The 17,573-nt window shown below is 49.3% G+C and overlaps 1 protein-coding gene across 2 annotated transcripts in view; it reads left to right on the top strand.

Annotated features, from left to right (window-relative positions):
• The window catches only part of LOC140454589 (inositol-tetrakisphosphate 1-kinase-like), a 46,038-nt gene extending 28,536 nt beyond the window's left edge, over nt 1–17,502 (top strand). For both annotated transcript variants that reach the window (XM_072549452.1, XM_072549451.1), the window contains 6 exons: nt 849–947; nt 2,953–2,993; nt 5,265–5,430; nt 7,813–7,880; nt 9,598–9,760; nt 15,930–17,502. In XM_072549452.1, the coding sequence (XP_072405553.1) occupies nt 849–947; nt 2,953–2,993; nt 5,265–5,430; nt 7,813–7,880; nt 9,598–9,760; nt 15,930–16,231 (839 nt within the window). In that variant the 3' untranslated portion in view covers nt 16,232–17,502. The remainder of the gene's footprint in view (nt 1–848; nt 948–2,952; nt 2,994–5,264; nt 5,431–7,812; nt 7,881–9,597; nt 9,761–15,929) is intronic.
• Nucleotides 17,503–17,573: the final 71 nt, after the last annotated feature.

Consider the following 17,573-nt stretch of genomic DNA (forward strand, 5'->3'; position numbering starts at 1 on the left):
TTTCCCTGGAGCGTCGGAAGCTGAGGGGTGACCTTATAGAGATTTATAAAATCATGAGGGGCATGGATAGGATAAATAGGCAAGGTCTTTTCCCTGGGGTCAGGGAGTCCAGGACTAGAGGGCATAGGTTTAGGGTGAGAGGGGAAAGATTTAAAGGGGCAACTTTTTCACACAGAGGGTGGTACGTGTATGGAATGAGCTGCCAGAGGAAGTGGTGGAGGCTGGTACAATTGCAACAATTAAAAGGCATCTGGATGGGTATATGAATAGGAAGGGTTTGGAGGGATATGGGCCAAGTGCTGGCAAATTGGACTAGATTAGGTTGGGTTATCTGGTAGGCATGAACGAGTTGGACCAAAGGGTCTGTTTCCGCGCTGTATATGTCTGTGATTCTATGACTAATTGTAACATTAAACAGGGCATTGGGATGGTTAGTTGAATAGCAACAATGTACAGGATCCTGGGGAACAGGCAGGAAATTGAGGCATATTGCTTCAAAAGGAGCTGGTGCAGACATGATGGCCTTCTTTTGCTCCATATCAATTCTGTATTATTTATGTTCTTATATGCTTATATCATGTTCTTATTTCCTCTGTGTAGAATTAGTGAGTAACTTGCATTCCTATCCTTGTCTACATGTTATGCCAAGGCATGACGAGGGTTTTGCGACCTTCTCTTGGGGTTGTATGTCTCAGATGTTCCTGGTCCCATGAAGCAGCTGGTGGTGAAATGTACAGTCCCCTGGCACATGAACCGGGTTAATAACTGGCCCCCATTCCTGTCCACATCCTCATCTCACAGTCTCATTTCCTTCTTTTCTAAAAAAAAACGGACTTTCCATGCTGTAGGTCGTTGGTTCTGCAATCCTCCATATCTGGAGCTAGCCACCGCAAACCAGAGTGAGATCCTGCTTCAGATTAAAGAACAAAACCTGACCTTTCCACTCAGTGAGTATTTTCACCATCGGTTTGAAGGTATGAGTCTGTCACTCCTAACAGCTCTCGTGCATTTTCTGTCTCTCGTGTTCTCCCTCACACACTCAACCTTGTGCATTCTCCCTTGTGTGTGTTCTCTCCCACATTTCCAAGACCTCTCTCTCTCTCTCTCTCTCTCTCTCTCACTCGATTCCTCATGTGCTGTTGCCCTCTGTCCCTCAGTCTCACAGTGTCCTACATCCTGGGTCTCCCACTCCCTCACTCGCTTACTCTGTCCTGTCTTGCTCAGACACACTCACGTTCTCTCTCTCGCTCTCGTGCGCCCACCATCCCGCACTCCCCCCTCACCTGCTTTCCCTCTCTTCTGCACCCTTGGTCTCCCTCCCTCATCAGCCCCTACCCCTCACAATCCCTGCCTCCCCTCATGTCTGCCCTCACCCCATTCCCCTCTCATCTCCCCTCCCTCATCTCCCCTCCCACCCTCGTCTCCCCTCACTCCATCTCCCCTCCCACCCTCGTCTCCCCTCACCCCATCTCCCCTCCCATCTCCCGCCCCCACCTCATGTCTCCCCATGGAGCATTCCAAAATAACTCTACAGAGGCTGGTCTCCCGTCACAAAGTCCCCCTTTATTTACCCGTGGAGAGTCCCTGACACTGACCCAGCTCACTCAAAACCAGCTCCCAGAGCGAACAAAACCCCTGACACTCCTGTTGGTATCTGTCAGCCAGGACTCCCTGATTACACCAGATTAATAGCCCCAATCAGGGCACTCAGATTCTCTGAGGTCCACCTGCCTGATCCTGCTCTGACCAGTACAGGTCCCATAGCCACTGGGTGAATGAATGTCCATTTAACAGTGAAATACAATAAAATATAGTGAACAGCTTTCACTAGTCGCCATAATCCGGCGCCATTCTGGTAAGTTAAGAATAAGAGAAAATTAAAAGATAAAGCTGAAACGGATATCTGTCTACATTCGAATCTTGACCCGGCTCTGCACCACCCACTGCATCAGTGGGCCCATCGAACGTCCACATTGCCCATCCTCAGGCGTCATCTTTCACTACTGGGCCTACCTCACTGACATCACCTCAGGACTCGCACTCCCCCTCCATTCTGGGCCTGCTCTCTCCTTCCGCACTGGGCCACAGAGGACCCACTCTCCCCAACCCATGCTGGGCCGGCTCTCTCCGCCTCTGCGCTAAGCCCTCTCTCTCCCCCTCCATGCTGACCCCACTCTCCCCCTGCGCTGGGCCCGCTCTCCCCCTGCGCTGGGCCCGCTCTCCCCCTGCGCTGGGCCCGCTCTCCCCCTGCGCTGGGCCCGCTCTCCCCCTGCGCTGGGCCCGCTCTCCCCCTGCGCTGGGCCCGCTCTCCCCCTGCGCTGGGCCCGCTCTCCCCTTGATCTGGGCCCACTCTTCCCCCATGGGCATGAGCCTAATTCTCAAGAGAGTCATAAACCGATGGAACGAACCTGTCCTGAGCGCACTGGAGACTGGGGCGCTGAATCGTTTTGAGGCAGAGTTTGACGGATTCCTGACTAACCGAGACATTGAACACACACCGACAGGAAAGTAGTGGTGAGGCCTGGAGGGAGTGGCGCTACCACCTAGAGTCTGATACTCACTCATCCCCCGGCTCTCTATCAAGTCTGGAGCTGTTCCAGTTTTATTCTTAAAGGTACTTGTGTTTCAAACCCAAACACTCCACACGCTCCTGGTGTCAGTATTTATCCACCAACCTACATTCCCTGAAAACCCGTCACTTTGCAGTTTGTGGGAGCTTGCTGTGGGTGGTTTACTGCAAGCCCAACGTTTACGCTGGCAGGCGGACTTCAGAAGACCTGACGTCATTGGCTGTAGACCACTTTGGGATGTGTTGGGGATCGAGTGGGAAGGAGCTGTGAGACTCTATCTCAGTCATCTCAGTGTGGGGTCACACACTCTCGAGTCCTCATGATGGGAAGATTGGTTTTATTCCAGTCGAATTTCATTTTTGTTTTGAATGTCTCTTTACAGTTTGCAAAACCAGGGTTGCACAAGGATCCAGCTCTCATGATGTGAGTAACAGTAAATATCAGATTTATTTCAATCAAGAGATGTACTGTTGGGGAATTAGTTTAGGGGCTGACAGTGGAGACTGGGTTGGAAACGCAGGCTAATGCTGTGAGTTAAAATCCCACTGCATTAACTCCACGAAGATATCAGGAATTGAAAACTCGTCTCAACGATGGTGATTATGAAACTAACATCGATAGTTGGATAAATGCTCCTGGTTTATTAATGTCCTTTAGGGAAGGGAATCTGCTGTCCTTATCTGGTCTGGTCTACATGTGACTCTATCCCCACAGACCTGTAGCTGACTCTTTCTTGCCCTCTGAAGTGGCCCTAGTGAGACCAGCCTTGCCAATGATGCCCTTGTCAAATCCAAGTGCTTTTGGCGCCTTATCAACAGTAGTTAAGCTTGTGATTTAAGCGTTAAATCCAATAATATCCACCCTCGCCCATGACTGAGGGCCCATCCTGAAGTAGGTCAAGCCATTACTCAGCATTGACAAAGGCCACTCACTCCATCACCTCTGTACTAACCCTTTGAAAGAGCCCTCTTTCTCTTCCCACACCAGATGTTTTTTTCTCTTTCGTCTGTTTGAAATAGTTTTCTGATTCCCTTTTGGAAGTTGCTTTGGAATCTGCAAGGCCTTCCAGTTCACGCCAGCACCCCCCCACTCTGTAAACAAACTCTCCTCATCTGCACCCTCTCCCCCCGACCTTCCCTTTTTGCCAATTATCCTCGAACTCTGACAGTTTCCCAGCGTTTCTATTGAATCTCCCCGAATGGTCGTATTTTCCTGACCCACTCCTTTCAGCTGTTCCAGCAGGATGACATTCTGTAACCTCTCCCAAAGCCATGTCTCCTCTCGAAAATCACAAACCCAGGATTGTGTGGAATCCCTACATAGAGTCAGAGAGTCATCCAGCGTGGAAACAGACCCTTCGGCCCAACCAGTCCATGCTGACCAGAATCCCACACTAAACTAGTCCCTCCTGCCTGCTCCTGGCTCTTATCCCTCCAAACCTTACCCTAATCTTGTAGTTCTCCAAATGTTGTAACTCTACCCACATCCACCACTTCTTCAGAAAGTTCATTTTACACACGAACCATTCTTTGCGTAAAAAAAAGATACTGCCCCTTGTGTATTTTTAAAATCTCTCTCCTCTCACCTTAAAAAATGTGTCCCTTGTCTTGAAAGCCCCCATCACTTCACCAGAGCGCAGCACTCTGAAAGCTTGTGATTTTAAATAAACCCGTTGGACCATAATCTGGTGTTGTGTGACTTCTCAACTTGTCCACCCCAATGCTACACCAGCACCTCCCCATCTGAGGGAAAAGGCAACTGCCTTTAACTGTATCTATGCCACTCGTAATTTTATAAACTTCTGTAAGGTCACCTCTTAACCTCCTACACTCCGGTGAAAGAATTCCCAACCTTTCTTTATAGCTCAAACCTTCCATAGATCCTGGTAAATCTCTTCTGAACCCTCTCCAGCTTCAATAATATCCTTCCTATAACATGGAGACCAGAACTGGACACAGCACTTCAGAAAAGGCCTCACCTGTACAACCTCAACATGATGTCCCAACTCCTATACTAAGCACCCAGAGGGAACACACGCAGACACTGGGAGGACATGCTAACTCCACAGAGACAGTTGACGGAGGGTGGAATCGAATCGAAAAGTGTGGTGCTGGAAAAGCACAGCAGGTCAGGCAGCATCTGAGGAGCAGGAGAATCGATGCTTCAGGCACAAACCCTTCATTGGAAACGTTCCTGATGAAGAGCTGATGCTGTAACATCGATTCTCCTGCTCCTCGGATGCTGCCTGAGCTGCTGTGCTTTTCCAGTGTCACACCTTTTGACTCTGACTCTCCAGCGTCTTACTTTCTACCGGAGGGTAGAATCGAACCTGGGTCCCTGGCATTGTGAGGCAGCAGTGCTAACCACTGAGCCACCAGTCCTGAGGGAGGGCTGCAGTACCGGAGGATCCATCTTGTGAATGAGATAGTAAACCTGGGTCACGTTTCCCGTCTGGGTGGATCTGAAGGATCCCCTGCCCCTTCTCTGGTAGAGTTTCCCTTTGCACTGTGAGACTGAATCAGCACCTTGAGAGACAGGGCGTCTGGTCGCTATCAGCGTGTGCTTTGTGGAATCTTGCTGTGTACTAGAGTTGCCAGTGACTACAGAAAAGAGGGCTGTGTTGAATGTGGCCCATTGGGAGGTCAGGAATGTCAGACTGTCCCCTTTTTATTTTTATGTTCGCTCTCTTCACAGATGGCTCTTATCTTCAACGAGGATGGTCTGAGGGACGTGACTCCACCCTGTGTCCTGCAGAGCTTCATCAATCACAACGCCATCCTCTACAAAATCTTTGTCATTGGCCAATCATATTTTGTCGCCAAGAGGCCCTCTCTGAGGAACTTTGCAGTCGGCCAATCAGGTGAGTGCTTTGCTGGGGGCTTCTGGGACGTCTGCACGGCGTTGATATTATACTCAGGGAGACCATTTGGCCCACTGCACAGGGTCTACTCTCTAACACCTGCCTTCTCCTCACATCTTTGCAAGTCACTACAGTCCCTTCAGAACACGGGCTGCTCTCTCATCAGACAGAGACAACTGGGTGGGGGGGGGGGCGGTGGGGGTGTGTGGTTTAACCCGAGGGTCACCATGTCTCAGGCGAGGGGGAAGAGTTTGAGAAGGAGAATCCTTCATGGCAACCTCAGTCAGTGCAGGAATTGAACCCATGCTGTTGATTTTACTCTATATTGCAAACCAGCCATCCAGCAACTGAGCTAACCGACCCCTGTCCACATGACCACCCAGTACCCTCTTGAATTGAAATAACAACGGGACATCGACAGGATGTAGAGGTGGGCTGAGAAGTGGCAGATGGAGTTCAACCTGGAAAAGTGTGAAGTGATTCACTTTGGAAGGTTGAATTGGAATGCAGAATACGGGGTTAAAGGCAGGATTCTTGGCAGTGTGGAGGAACAGAGGGATCTCGGGGTCCACATCCATAGATCCCTCAATTTTGCCACCCAAGTTTATTGTGTCGTTAAGAAGGCGTATGGTGTTTTGGCTTTCATTAGCAGGTGGATTGAGTTTAAGAACCACGAGGTTGTGCTGCAGCTCCATAGAGCCCTGGTTAGACCACACTTGGAATATTGTGTTCAGTTCTGGTCACCTCATTATAGGAAGGATGTGGAAGCTTTAGAGAGAGTGCAGAGGAAATTTACCGGGATGCTGCCTGGACTTGAGGGCATGTCTTATGAAGAAAGGTTGAGGGATCTTGGGCTTTTCTCATCGAAGTGAAGAAGGACGAGAGGTGACTTGATAGAGATGTACAAGATAATGAGAGGGATAGATAGAGCGGATAGCCAGGGACTTTTCCCCAGGGCAGAAACAGCTATCCTGAGGGGGCATAATGTTAAGGTGATTGGAGGAAGGTTTAGAGGAGATGTCAGAGGTAGGTTCTTTACACAGAGAGTGGTGGATGTGTGGAATGCACTACCAGCAGTGGGAGTAGAGTCAGACATATTAGGGACATTTAAGCGACTCTTGGACAGGCACATGGATGATAGTAAATTGAAAGGTATATAGGTTAGTCTGATCTTAGTAGGATAAAAGGTCGACACAACATCGAGGGCCGAATGGCCTGTACTGTGCTGTGCTGTTCTATGTTCTAACACCACCAAGGCCAGTATACCATCATCCTTTATTCACACAGGGAGAGTCTCCGACACTGACCCAGCTCCCTCAGAGCCAGCTCTCAGAGTGACACTCCTGTTTAATGCTTTTTTCTTTCTTTTTTCTAGTGGAGGCAGGCCTCTGGCAAGTCCTGGGCAGTTCCTTGGTCGAAGTGGTGGGGGCAGGCCTGTTGGGGAGGGTCCCCAAGGCAAGTCCCAGGCAGCCCCAACATTGAGTCCCAGGCAGCAGTACACTCCTGTTTAAATCTGACAGCCCGGGCTCCCTGATTGGACCAGATTAACAGGCCCAATCAGGGAGCTCCAATTCTCTGAGGTCAAGTTGCACGATTCTGTTACAATCGCTGAGCTGAACCTGCCTCCCCCATATTTCCAGGCTGTACATCGCATGCCCTAACTACTTGCTGGGTGAGAGAACCTGGTTTTGTCACATCACCTTTGCTTCATTGGCACATCACTTATTGACACTTCCCCATGAGGTTTCAATATTCTTTCATGGGTTCAGCTGAGCAGGTATTGCCCGTCCCTAATTGCCCCTTGAGAAGGTGGTGGTGAACTGCAGAAGGACACTCCCAGTGCTGGGATTTGTCATTACTCCAATGGTGAGGAACACCAATCTGAAGGCTTAGACTGGAGTTGGGAACAAGAATCCAGAACTAGGGGGCATAGATTTAAAGTGAGAGAGGAAAGATATAAAAGGGACCTAAGGGGCAACTTGTTTACACAGAGGGTGGTACGTGTATGGAATGAGCTGCCTGTGGAAGTGGTGGAGGCTGGTACAATTACAACATTTAAAAGGCATCTGGATGGGTATATGAATAGGAAGGGTTTGGAGGGATATGGGCCAAATGCTGGCAGGTGGGACTAGATTAATTTAAGACATCTGGCATGGACAAGTTGGACCGAAGGGTCTGTTTCTATGCTGTACATCTCAATGACTTGTCTCAACATCCTCTTCTGTGGCTCCTCTGCTTTTGTGAAGCACCATGGGACATTACAGGGGCTAAATAAATGCAAATAAAGGTGACATTTGTGTAATAGGGGGCCGGGTGGGGAACAATTGTAGGTGGAAGAGAGAGAGGGTGTGTGCGGGAGTTTGATGGATACTGTCTTTTCAGATCAGAAGACCATATTCTTCAACAGCCATGAAGTCTCGAAGCCAGAATCCTGCTCCCATTTAACGGAGGTAAGTCCTCTTGCAGACTGTATTTTCAAATCCCTCGGTGGCTTCACCATCCAGCTCTCTCTCTCTCTCAAATCACCCCCTCCAGCCCGCAATTTCACCAGGTCTCTCCCATTCTGACCGCTTGCGTCTACCCCAATTGTAATCGCTCCACCATGGATAGCCAGACCCTCTGCTAGCTGGGTCCCAAGCTTTGAAATTCTCTCCACAATTCACCGTGGCCAAACCTCGTCTGTTTCTCAACCAACCCCCCCCCCCCCTCCCAAAACACAGCATTCCCATCTGGCTGACATGAACAGTGCATTTTAGTTCATGAACAGCTGAGGTCTTGAAAGGATGTTGCCAGGGTTGGATTAGATTACTTACTGTGGAAACAGGCCCTTCGGCCCAACAAGTCCACACCGACCCTCCGAAGCATAACCAACCCAGACCCATTCTCCATCATTTCACCCCTTCATCTAACACTACGGGCAATTTACCATGGCCAATCCACCCTAACCTGCACATCTTTGGACTGTGGGAGGAAACTGGAGCACCCGGAGGAAACCCACGCAGACACGGGGAGAATGTGCAAACTCCACACAGTCAGTCGCCTGAGGCGGGAATTGAACCCAGGTCTCTAGTGTTGTGAGGCAGCAGTGCTAACCACTGTGCCACCGTGCCAAGCTATGGGGAGAGGCTGAATAGGCTGGGGCTGTTTTTCATGGAGTATTGGAGGCTGAGGGGTGACCTTGTAGAGGTTTATAATATCATGAGGGGCATGGATAGGATAAATAGACAAGGTCAATTTCCTGGGGTGGGGGACTCCAGAACTAGAGGGCCTAGGGTTAGGGTGAGAGGGGAAAGATATAAAAGGAACCTAAGGGGCAACGTTTCCACACAGAGGGAGGTGCGTGTATGGAATGAGCTGCCAGAGGAAGTGGTGGAGGCTGGTATAATTACAACATTTAAAAGGCATAGGGAGGAGTATATGAATAGGAAGGGTTTGGAGGAATGTGGGCTGAGTGCTGGCAAATGGGGCTAAATTAATGTAGAACATCTGGTCGGCATGGACAGTTTGGACCGAAGGGTCGGTTTCCGTGCTGGATGACACTCTGACCTGATTAGGGATTTCAGTAAAGTGGGTGGATTGGAAATGCTGAGACTGGGCCCCTTGAGGAAGCAAGGCCGAGATGAGATTTTGAGAGATGTTCAAAACTTTTAAGGACTTTGTACAATGTTTTATTAAAACTCGATCAGGGGCTGTGTTTGTTTCCCACCCCTACAGTCAATGACATTGCTGAGGATCTGTCGTCACATGCAGGCCCAGACTGGGTAAGGATGCCAAATCTCCCCCCCCCCCCCCCCCCTAAAAGAGCATGAGTGAACCAGATGGGGTTTTAAAACAATCAACTTTTAATTTCAGATTTTCACCAAATTTGAATTTCACCATCAGCTTTGGTGGGATTTGAACTCATGTTCCCAAAATATCGTCCTCATTTTCTGGATGACTAACCCAGTGACAGTAACACCTCCACCCCATCAGAGATGAGCTAGGGGGCAGTGATAGCGCTATAGAAATCAGAGTGACTGTGACCCAGTGGGAGAGTGTGGAACCGGGATAAGGAGGGTCAGTGGGAAGTGGGGGACTGGAGGTGAGTGTTGGACGAGAGGGAGGTGCGAGGGGAGATGTGCTTGGACAGCACCTCAGTCTCAACTTTGTTTTGTTCCACCGCCTCAGAGAGGGGAAGGGGATCGCCTTCCGAGTGGACCGTCTGACAGAATCATCCAGTTCATCAGCCAAGGCCTTCAGGCAGCTCTGGGCTTGTCGCTGTTCGGGGTGGACGTGATCGTGGATAATAAAACCAGCAAACTCGCACTGATTGATATCAACGCATTTCCAGGTCGGTCAGAGTCACACTCCCGCTATCGCTCCTCATCTGCAGCCCGGTATTGAATTCTTTTTGGTAACTCTCACTCTTTGGGATCTGTCTATACATTAAATGTGCTTTATCAGTTATTTTCTAATTCACTCACGGGATCAGGGCACCGTCGTCCAGTCCAGCAGTTACAGTCGGTTCTGATACAACGCAATAGTTCCATCCTTGTGTTACAAGTAAACTGTGCAATGGGTTTTTGCCCGAAACATCGATTTCGCTGCTCCTTGGATGCTGCCTGAACTGCTGTGCTCTTCCAGCACCACTAATCCAGTATTTGGTTTTCAGCATCTGCAGTCATTGTTTTTACCGTGCAATAGCTGTGCCATTTAAGCTAATGAGACCGGAATTGCATTATACCCAAAACAGGTAAGGGGAAAGTTCACGTTCTACAAATAATGGTCTAAATTCTTCAATCAAATTAAAGCCAATTTGCATTGAAGAAATGTACGTTACAGTAAGACCAACCGTATTGTCCGTCCCTAATTGCCTAGAGGGAAGCTGAGAGTCAACCCCATTGCTGTGGGTCTGGAGTCACATGTAGGCCAGACTTGGTAAGGATGGCCGTTTCATTCCCTAAACAACATTAGTGAAACAGATGGGTTTTTCCAACAATCAACAATAGATCCACAGTCATCATTAGACTCTAAATTCCAGCCTTTTCATTACTAAAATCAAACTCTACCATAGCAGGATTTGAGCGCAGGTCCTCTCATTAATAGCCCAGTGATAATACCATTAAGCCATGACCTCAATTTATAAATGCAGTTTCAGATTAGATTCCCTACAGTGTGACAGGCCCTTCAGCCCAACCAGTCCACACAGACCCTCCAAAGAGCAACCCACCCAGACCCATTTCCCTCTGACTAATGCATCTAACACTGTGGGCAATTTAGCACGGCCAATTCACCTGACCTGCACATCTTTGGAATGTGGGAGGAAACATGTGGATAGCACCTCCGACAGTGCGGCACTCCCTCAGCACTGACCCTCCGACAGTGCGGCACTCCCTCAGCACTGACCTTCCGACAGTGCAACGCTCCCCCGCACTGACCCTCTGACAGTGCCCACTGCCTCAGCACTGACTCTCCAACTGTGCGGCGCTCCCTCAGCACTGACCCTTTGACAGTGCCTGCTCCGTCAGCACTGACCCTCCAATAGTGCCCACTCTCTCAGCACTGACCCTCCGACAGTGCCTGCTCCCTCAGCACTGACCCTCCGACAGTGCCTGCTCCCTCAGCACTGACCCTCCGACAGTGCCTGCTCCCTCAGCACTGACCCTCCGACAGTGCCTGCTCCTTCAGCGCTGACCCTATGACAGTGCCTGCTCCCTCAGCACTGACTCTCTGACCCCTGCTTCCACCCTTTAAATGGGACTTTAAGTCGAGGCATGTCCTTGTTCTCAGCTGCATTTGTAAAAGTCCTAGGGCCCTGTCCCGAACAAGATCCTCCTTTTCTCTGCAGCCTATATTTATTCTTCACATTCGGAGTTGGTTGGCCCCTGCTTTTTTTCTGGAATCTTGCTGTGTGGGTTTGACTGCCAAGTGCAGTTCTGTGCTCTCTGGGTATTGCAAATCATTAATTGGTTCTGAGGCAACTGGGGAAATCCTGTGACGTTAAGGAGCTTATCTTGTTAAGGTGTGCTGCTATTTGTATGAGGTAACTCATGACTGTAACACTCGTGCTAATACTTCAGTGGTGCTGTAAGTTCCAATGTCTCAGATTGCAAACAGCCAGACCAAAACTGCTCCCTGCACTCATGAGCTAAAGTCAAAGGTCATTGGTACCAGTCAGTGCCAGAATCCAACTCAAGGAGCTGTCACTTCCTGTGACTAATTGTCCTTTATTTTACAGAAGTACTAAGACAGTCATTCTGAGGATGTGGGCCAGCATTTATTACCCATCCCTAATTGCCTCTGGAGGAGGTGATAGTGAGGCTTCCTTCATGAACCGTCCTGAGTATAAAAGCACCCACAGGACTGTTAGGGAGTGGGGCTCCATGGGTTTCCGCCCAGCGACACTAAAGGGCATTGCCCCAATTATGCCAATCATAGAATCCCCACCCCCAGTGTGGAAGGAGGACTGGGAGAGGGAGGAGGCACAGAGAGAGGGAGAGAAGAGGAGAGCACGAGATGGAGGGGGAGGGAGGGGAGAGAGAGGGAGGTATGCCACACAGACCCAACTTCTCCAACTGTTGTGTGACCTTGGGTGACTGAGACATGAAGCCCAGGAATCCCACTTCTCTTTCCAGTGGTTTTAGAACCAAACTTCTGTATTCACTGTAACACAACAGGCTCCAAACTTCCATCTTCCTGGTTCATATTTCCAAATAAAATAGACGTAGACCCAACACGGATCTTTGAAAGAACAATAACCCCACCCCTCCCCCTCCACTTGGTCTTATCCCCCCATACAGCCCGCCCAACATTGCTCTGCGATTTCCCCTCCCACTTCCACGTATTTATTTGTTTCCCTTTTTGAGGTTTTATGATCGAATCCGATCCCACTGCCCTTTCAGATCTTCCCGAGCTAGTTTGCCTGAGGCTGGGTGGGATTAGTTGATGTCTTGGTCCTCGGTCGATGCTTCTCGAAATGTTTCCCATCGTGACCACCCTCTCTTCTCGAGGCTTGAACATTGGTGGGACCCTTCAGTGGGAGTGGAGAGGGTAGGGTGGCGTAGGCCAGTCAGCACCCCACTTGGGGGTCTCAACCTCCTCTTGGGAAAGCCCACCCTAAGGATATTTTGTTGAATATTTGGGTTCTATAAAGCTCAGGCCCTGGTGATTATTCCTGGTTTCGGGACGATGCCCTGGGAATGGCGAGATTGTCCTGTCAAGAGAGATCACAGGCTTATTACTGCTCAGGAGGAGCCCATTCGGCCTATCGTGCTGGTACTATGAGACAATGCAGCTCCTTTTAACAGAGTTCTGCTGTCCTTGAATTTGTTTTCAAAAGTGTTGCACGAGACAGAGTTGCCGAGACGTCTGGTTTGGTTGGGTTTTTGGGTCAATGTGATTTTAGCTAGTAGATACTGCCTCAGGCAGAATGCTTTCAAAGTTTTGAAAAAAAAAATGTACAATGAAAGGGGCGTGGCCAGTTCTCCCAGCTCAGCTTTTCTCTGGTTTGGATTTTAGAGGTCAGTCAGATTGTTAGTCAAAGAAATAGCTACAATGGAAGAAGATGTTCCATTTTTGGCCATCTCTCTCTCTCCTGTAAGACCCAGTCTATGATTTTACCGTTTGTGCCAAGGGTTGTTTATGGAGAGCTCTTGCAGGAATTTGGAACAGCATCATTAAGTTGGGAAAGTCTGTTGGTTTTTCAGAGAGGTTAAGTTATTCTGTGTTCTGTTCTCTTTTGTTTGTACTTCATTCGGTAATCTTGTAAATAAATTCTGTTTTGCTTAAAACTAAGTGGTTTGACCTGCTGCATCCCTCCTGGAATATCTGCATTACATTAGTTTAAAACAACGAGCAAAGTTGGGGTCTGGGCTACTTTATTGAAATGTTTTGAAGGGGGTCTGGTCTGGTCCATAACAACTGGCTGTTCAAATGAATATTGTTACCTCCTGTGTTCTCCTTGATATCCTTGCTCAATGTTCCTCTCCAAATAGTCTCGAATACCTCCATTGCCTGTTGGCCATGTGGGCCTGTTTCTCTCCAGAGTTTTGGAAAGCAACAGGCAATCTCATTGGAAGTCACAAAATGCTTACAAAATCATGAGGGGCATGGATAGGGTAAATAGACAAGGTCTTTTCCCCGGAATGGGGGAGTCCAGAACTAGAGGGCATAGGTTTAGGATGAGAGGAAGGATCTAAAAGGGACCTAAGGGGCAACCTCTTCACACAGAGGGTGGTGCGTGTGTGGAATGAGCTGCCAGAGGAAGTGGTGGAGGCTGGTACAATTACAGCATTTAAAAGGCATCTGGATGGGTATATGAATAGGAAGGGTTTGGAGGGATATGGGCCAAGTGCTGGCAAATGGGACTAGATTAATTTAGGATATCACGTCGGCATGAATGGGTTGGACCGATGGATGTGTTTCTGTGCTGTCCATCACTATGATTCTATAAAATGAACAAGACTAGACAAAGTTTTCACTCATGGGATGTTGGCATCGCTGGGTGGGCCCAGCATTTATTGCCCCATCCCTTGAGAAAGTGGGGGTGAGCTGTGGGGAGAATCACATTCCAGCCCCATTCCTGTTCCCAACCTCCCTCCCAACTTCCTCTCTCTTCTTTTCCCTAAAGGATTTGGTTCTGCCCACTCCCCTCCATTTCCCCGTGACTTCTGTACCCATGATTGACAGGAAATTGGGGCCTACGTGGAAATGAAGAAGTGAGCCCTCAATTTGATTGGGCTCTGGAAGGAGTGAGTCTGCGAGGAGGTGGGGCGGGGTGGGGGGGGGTGTGGTGGTAAGTGGGAAAGACAATGGAAGGTGGAATTCTCCTGGTATAGTGGTTAGGATTGATCTGGAGTCTCCAGGATGTGTCTCCATGTTCCTCTTTCTCCATTGGATACGGAGTGGGAGTTGGTTTTGGCGGGGGAGAGCAGGCAGGGAGAAAGCACTGGAGGAATAGATTGTTCTAGAATCAGCCAGTTGGTGAGCGAGCAAGCGACCGGTTTGTCCAATCAGGTGTAGACAAATGGGGTGTCTACCATGATAGACAAGCCATTGTGGGAGTGTGGGATCTCGTTCATGTTGTGATTGTACAGGACATGAGTGAGCACGCTTTTAGATTAGATTAGATTAGATTAGATTAGATTACTTAGTGTGGAAACAGGCCCTTCGGCCCAACAAGTCCACACCACCCCGCCGAAGCACAACCCACCCATACCCCTACATCTACCCCTTACCTAACACTACGGGCAATTTAGCATGGCCAATTCACCTGACCTGCACATCTTTGGACTGTGGGAGGAAACCGGAGCACCCGGAGGAAACCCACGCAGACACGGAGAGAACGTGCAAACTCCACACAGTCAGTCGCCTGAGGTAGGAATTGAACCTGGGTCTCCGGCGCTGTGAGGCAGCAGTGCTAACCACTGTGCCGCCCACACACACTTCTGGGCTACTATGTGCTGTTCTGCTCATGCTATTACAGGAAGGATATTATTAAATTTGAAAGTGTGCAGAAAAGATTTACAAGGACATTATGGGGCTGAAGAGTTATAAGGCTGGGGCTATTTTCACTGGAGCGTCAGAGGCTGAGGGGTGACCGTATAGAGGTTTATAAAATCATGAGGGGCATGGATAGGGTGAATAGCCAAGGTCTATTCGTCTGGGTAAGGGAGTTCAAAACTAGAGGGCACAGGTTTAGGGTGAGAGAGGAAAGATTTAAAAGAGACCTAAGGGGCGACTTTATCGCGCATTGGGTGGTGTGCGAATAAAATGACCTACCAGAGGAAGTGGTGGAGGCTGGTACAATTACAGTATTTCAAAGGCATCTGGGTGGGTATATGAATAGGAAGGGATTAGAGGGATATGGGCCAAACACAGGGAAATGGGACTAGTTCGGTTTGGGAACGTGGTTGGCACGGATGAGTTGGACTGAAGTGTATGTTTCTGTGCTGTATGACTCGATGACCCTTTGTGACAAAACCCGGGTAACATGTCTGAGGGCGACTGGGGGGAAATTGGGGCCTACGTGGAAATGAAGAAGTGAGCCCTCAATTTGATCATCCACGATCCTATTGACTGACAAAGGGGCTGAATGGCCTCCTTTTTTATATCTCATGAGCAGAGTTTGCAACCATGTGATGTGATCGGATTTGAGGTCTCCAGCCCAAAGACAGAGAAGCCATTCAGCCCATTGGGTCTGGGACTATAGTCAGGTTGCTGTGCTAATAGTTGGGGGTTATGGTCAAGTCCCTGGCCTGATCCTCACTTGACCCTTGACATCCACACACACGCTCTCTTGCCCAAAGTATCAAGGTGCGGTAGCTGACAGCTGCTAAGTGGCGGCCATTTCATGTCTATCTGCACACCCCGCCCCCATGCTCCACAACCATCTCCCAACACATCTGGGGAACTGAGGCCAATTCTAGCCACTTCTCCCACCACTGCTCCTTCCCCGCTTTCTCCCTCTGTGTTATAATGTCTGTCTTGGGGATAACATACTCTCTCTGCTCTTCCTGCAGGTTACGAGGGTGTCCCGGAATTCTTCAGCGCTCTCTTGAACCACATGGAGGCGCTATTGCGGGAACGGGAGAGGGACCCGCAGGGACAAGGCCTATTGGCCAATCGACCGGGTGCTGGCCGGTGGTGCCGGGACCTGCCGGAGGCCTGGTCACCCGCCCCCATCTCTAACTGTGCCAACGGCCTGGCCAGCGAGGGTTGGGAGCCAGAGGAAGCTCCCACGGGGAAGCGGGCAGCGGAGTCTGGCCGCTTCCAGGACTTTTCCTTACCGCCGGCCGGCCTGTGCCAGTCCACCTGTGAATAACCATCCTCCACCATCCCCCTATTAGACGCCCTCCATTAAAAGCGAAACACCAGTTGGGCAAAGCAGCAACGGGAGCTTGCACCTTCAGGAAGTGGACATAGAACATAGAACATTCGAGCGCAGTAGCCCTCGATGTTGCGCCGACCTGTGAAACCAATCTAAAGCCCATCTAACTTACACTTCCATTTTCATCCATATGTTTATCCAATGACCATTTAAATGCCCTTAAAGTTGGCACATCTCCTACTGTTGCAAGCAGTGCATTCCATGCCCCCACTACTTTCTGAGTAGAGAAACTACCTCTGACATCTGTCCTAGATCTATCACCCCTCACTTTAAAGCTACGTCCCCTCGTGCTCGCCATCACTCAAGATTCCTTCTCCACAGAAGATGGTGTTATTTGACACCCCGAATCTAGGGCTCATCAAATCCCTACTGTGGAAACAGGCCCTTCGGCCCACCAAGTCTGCACTGACCCTCCAAAGAGTATCCCACCCAGATCCATTCCCCTACTATTTTACATTTCCCCTGGCTCATGCACCTCACCTGAACCACACATCCCTGAACACTGTGGGCTATTTAGCGCGGCCAATCCACCTTAAGCTGCACGTCTTTGGATTGTGGGAGGAAACCGGAGCACCTGGAGGAAACCCACGCAAACACGGGGAGAACATGCAAACTCCACACAGACACCCGAGGCTGGAATTCAACCAGGGTCCCTGGTGCTATGAGGCAGCAGTGCTAACCACTGAGCCACCATGCCATCTGTGTTTGAGGGTCTGTGTTTGAGTGTCTGTGTTTATGATTGAAAAGGCTCTGTCAGTCTCTGAGGGTCTGTGTTTGAGGGTTTGTATTTGAGGAGCTGGATGAGGGATTATTCAGCAAGTGAAAAGCCTCAGGAATTGTGTGTAACTCCTTCCAGATATGATCCTCTGCACAGACTGGTGTTTCTGATCCCCCAGCCTCACAGATATCTGCTGCTGTGTGCTGGATTACACAAACTTTACTGTAGCTGATATCTTATCAACGGTTTCATGAAGTGATTAGAAACTACTGACAGTTTCTACGTCCTGTTTTATAGCTGTGTGTATAAGCATGCAAAATGTTTGACTGAAATTCAAGTCCATTTTTATAAGAAGACTTTTTTTTCCCTGAAATGCTGCAATGTCTTGATTGGAATTTCTTTTGTATATAAAAGGCTCCGCTTAGCCAATGGTATTATGTTTTTTGGTTAGGGTCATAGAGAGGATTAAAGATCATTTAAAAATCAATTCTATTTGGTCATGTGACAACTCACCTCTGTGGATATTTTTGAACCCAGGTGGGCTAGCTCAAAGGTAGG

The sequence above is a fragment of the Chiloscyllium punctatum genome, chromosome 29 (genome assembly GCF_047496795.1).
Source record: "Chiloscyllium punctatum isolate Juve2018m chromosome 29, sChiPun1.3, whole genome shotgun sequence".
Classification (NCBI taxonomy): domain Eukaryota; kingdom Metazoa; phylum Chordata; class Chondrichthyes; order Orectolobiformes; family Hemiscylliidae; genus Chiloscyllium; species Chiloscyllium punctatum.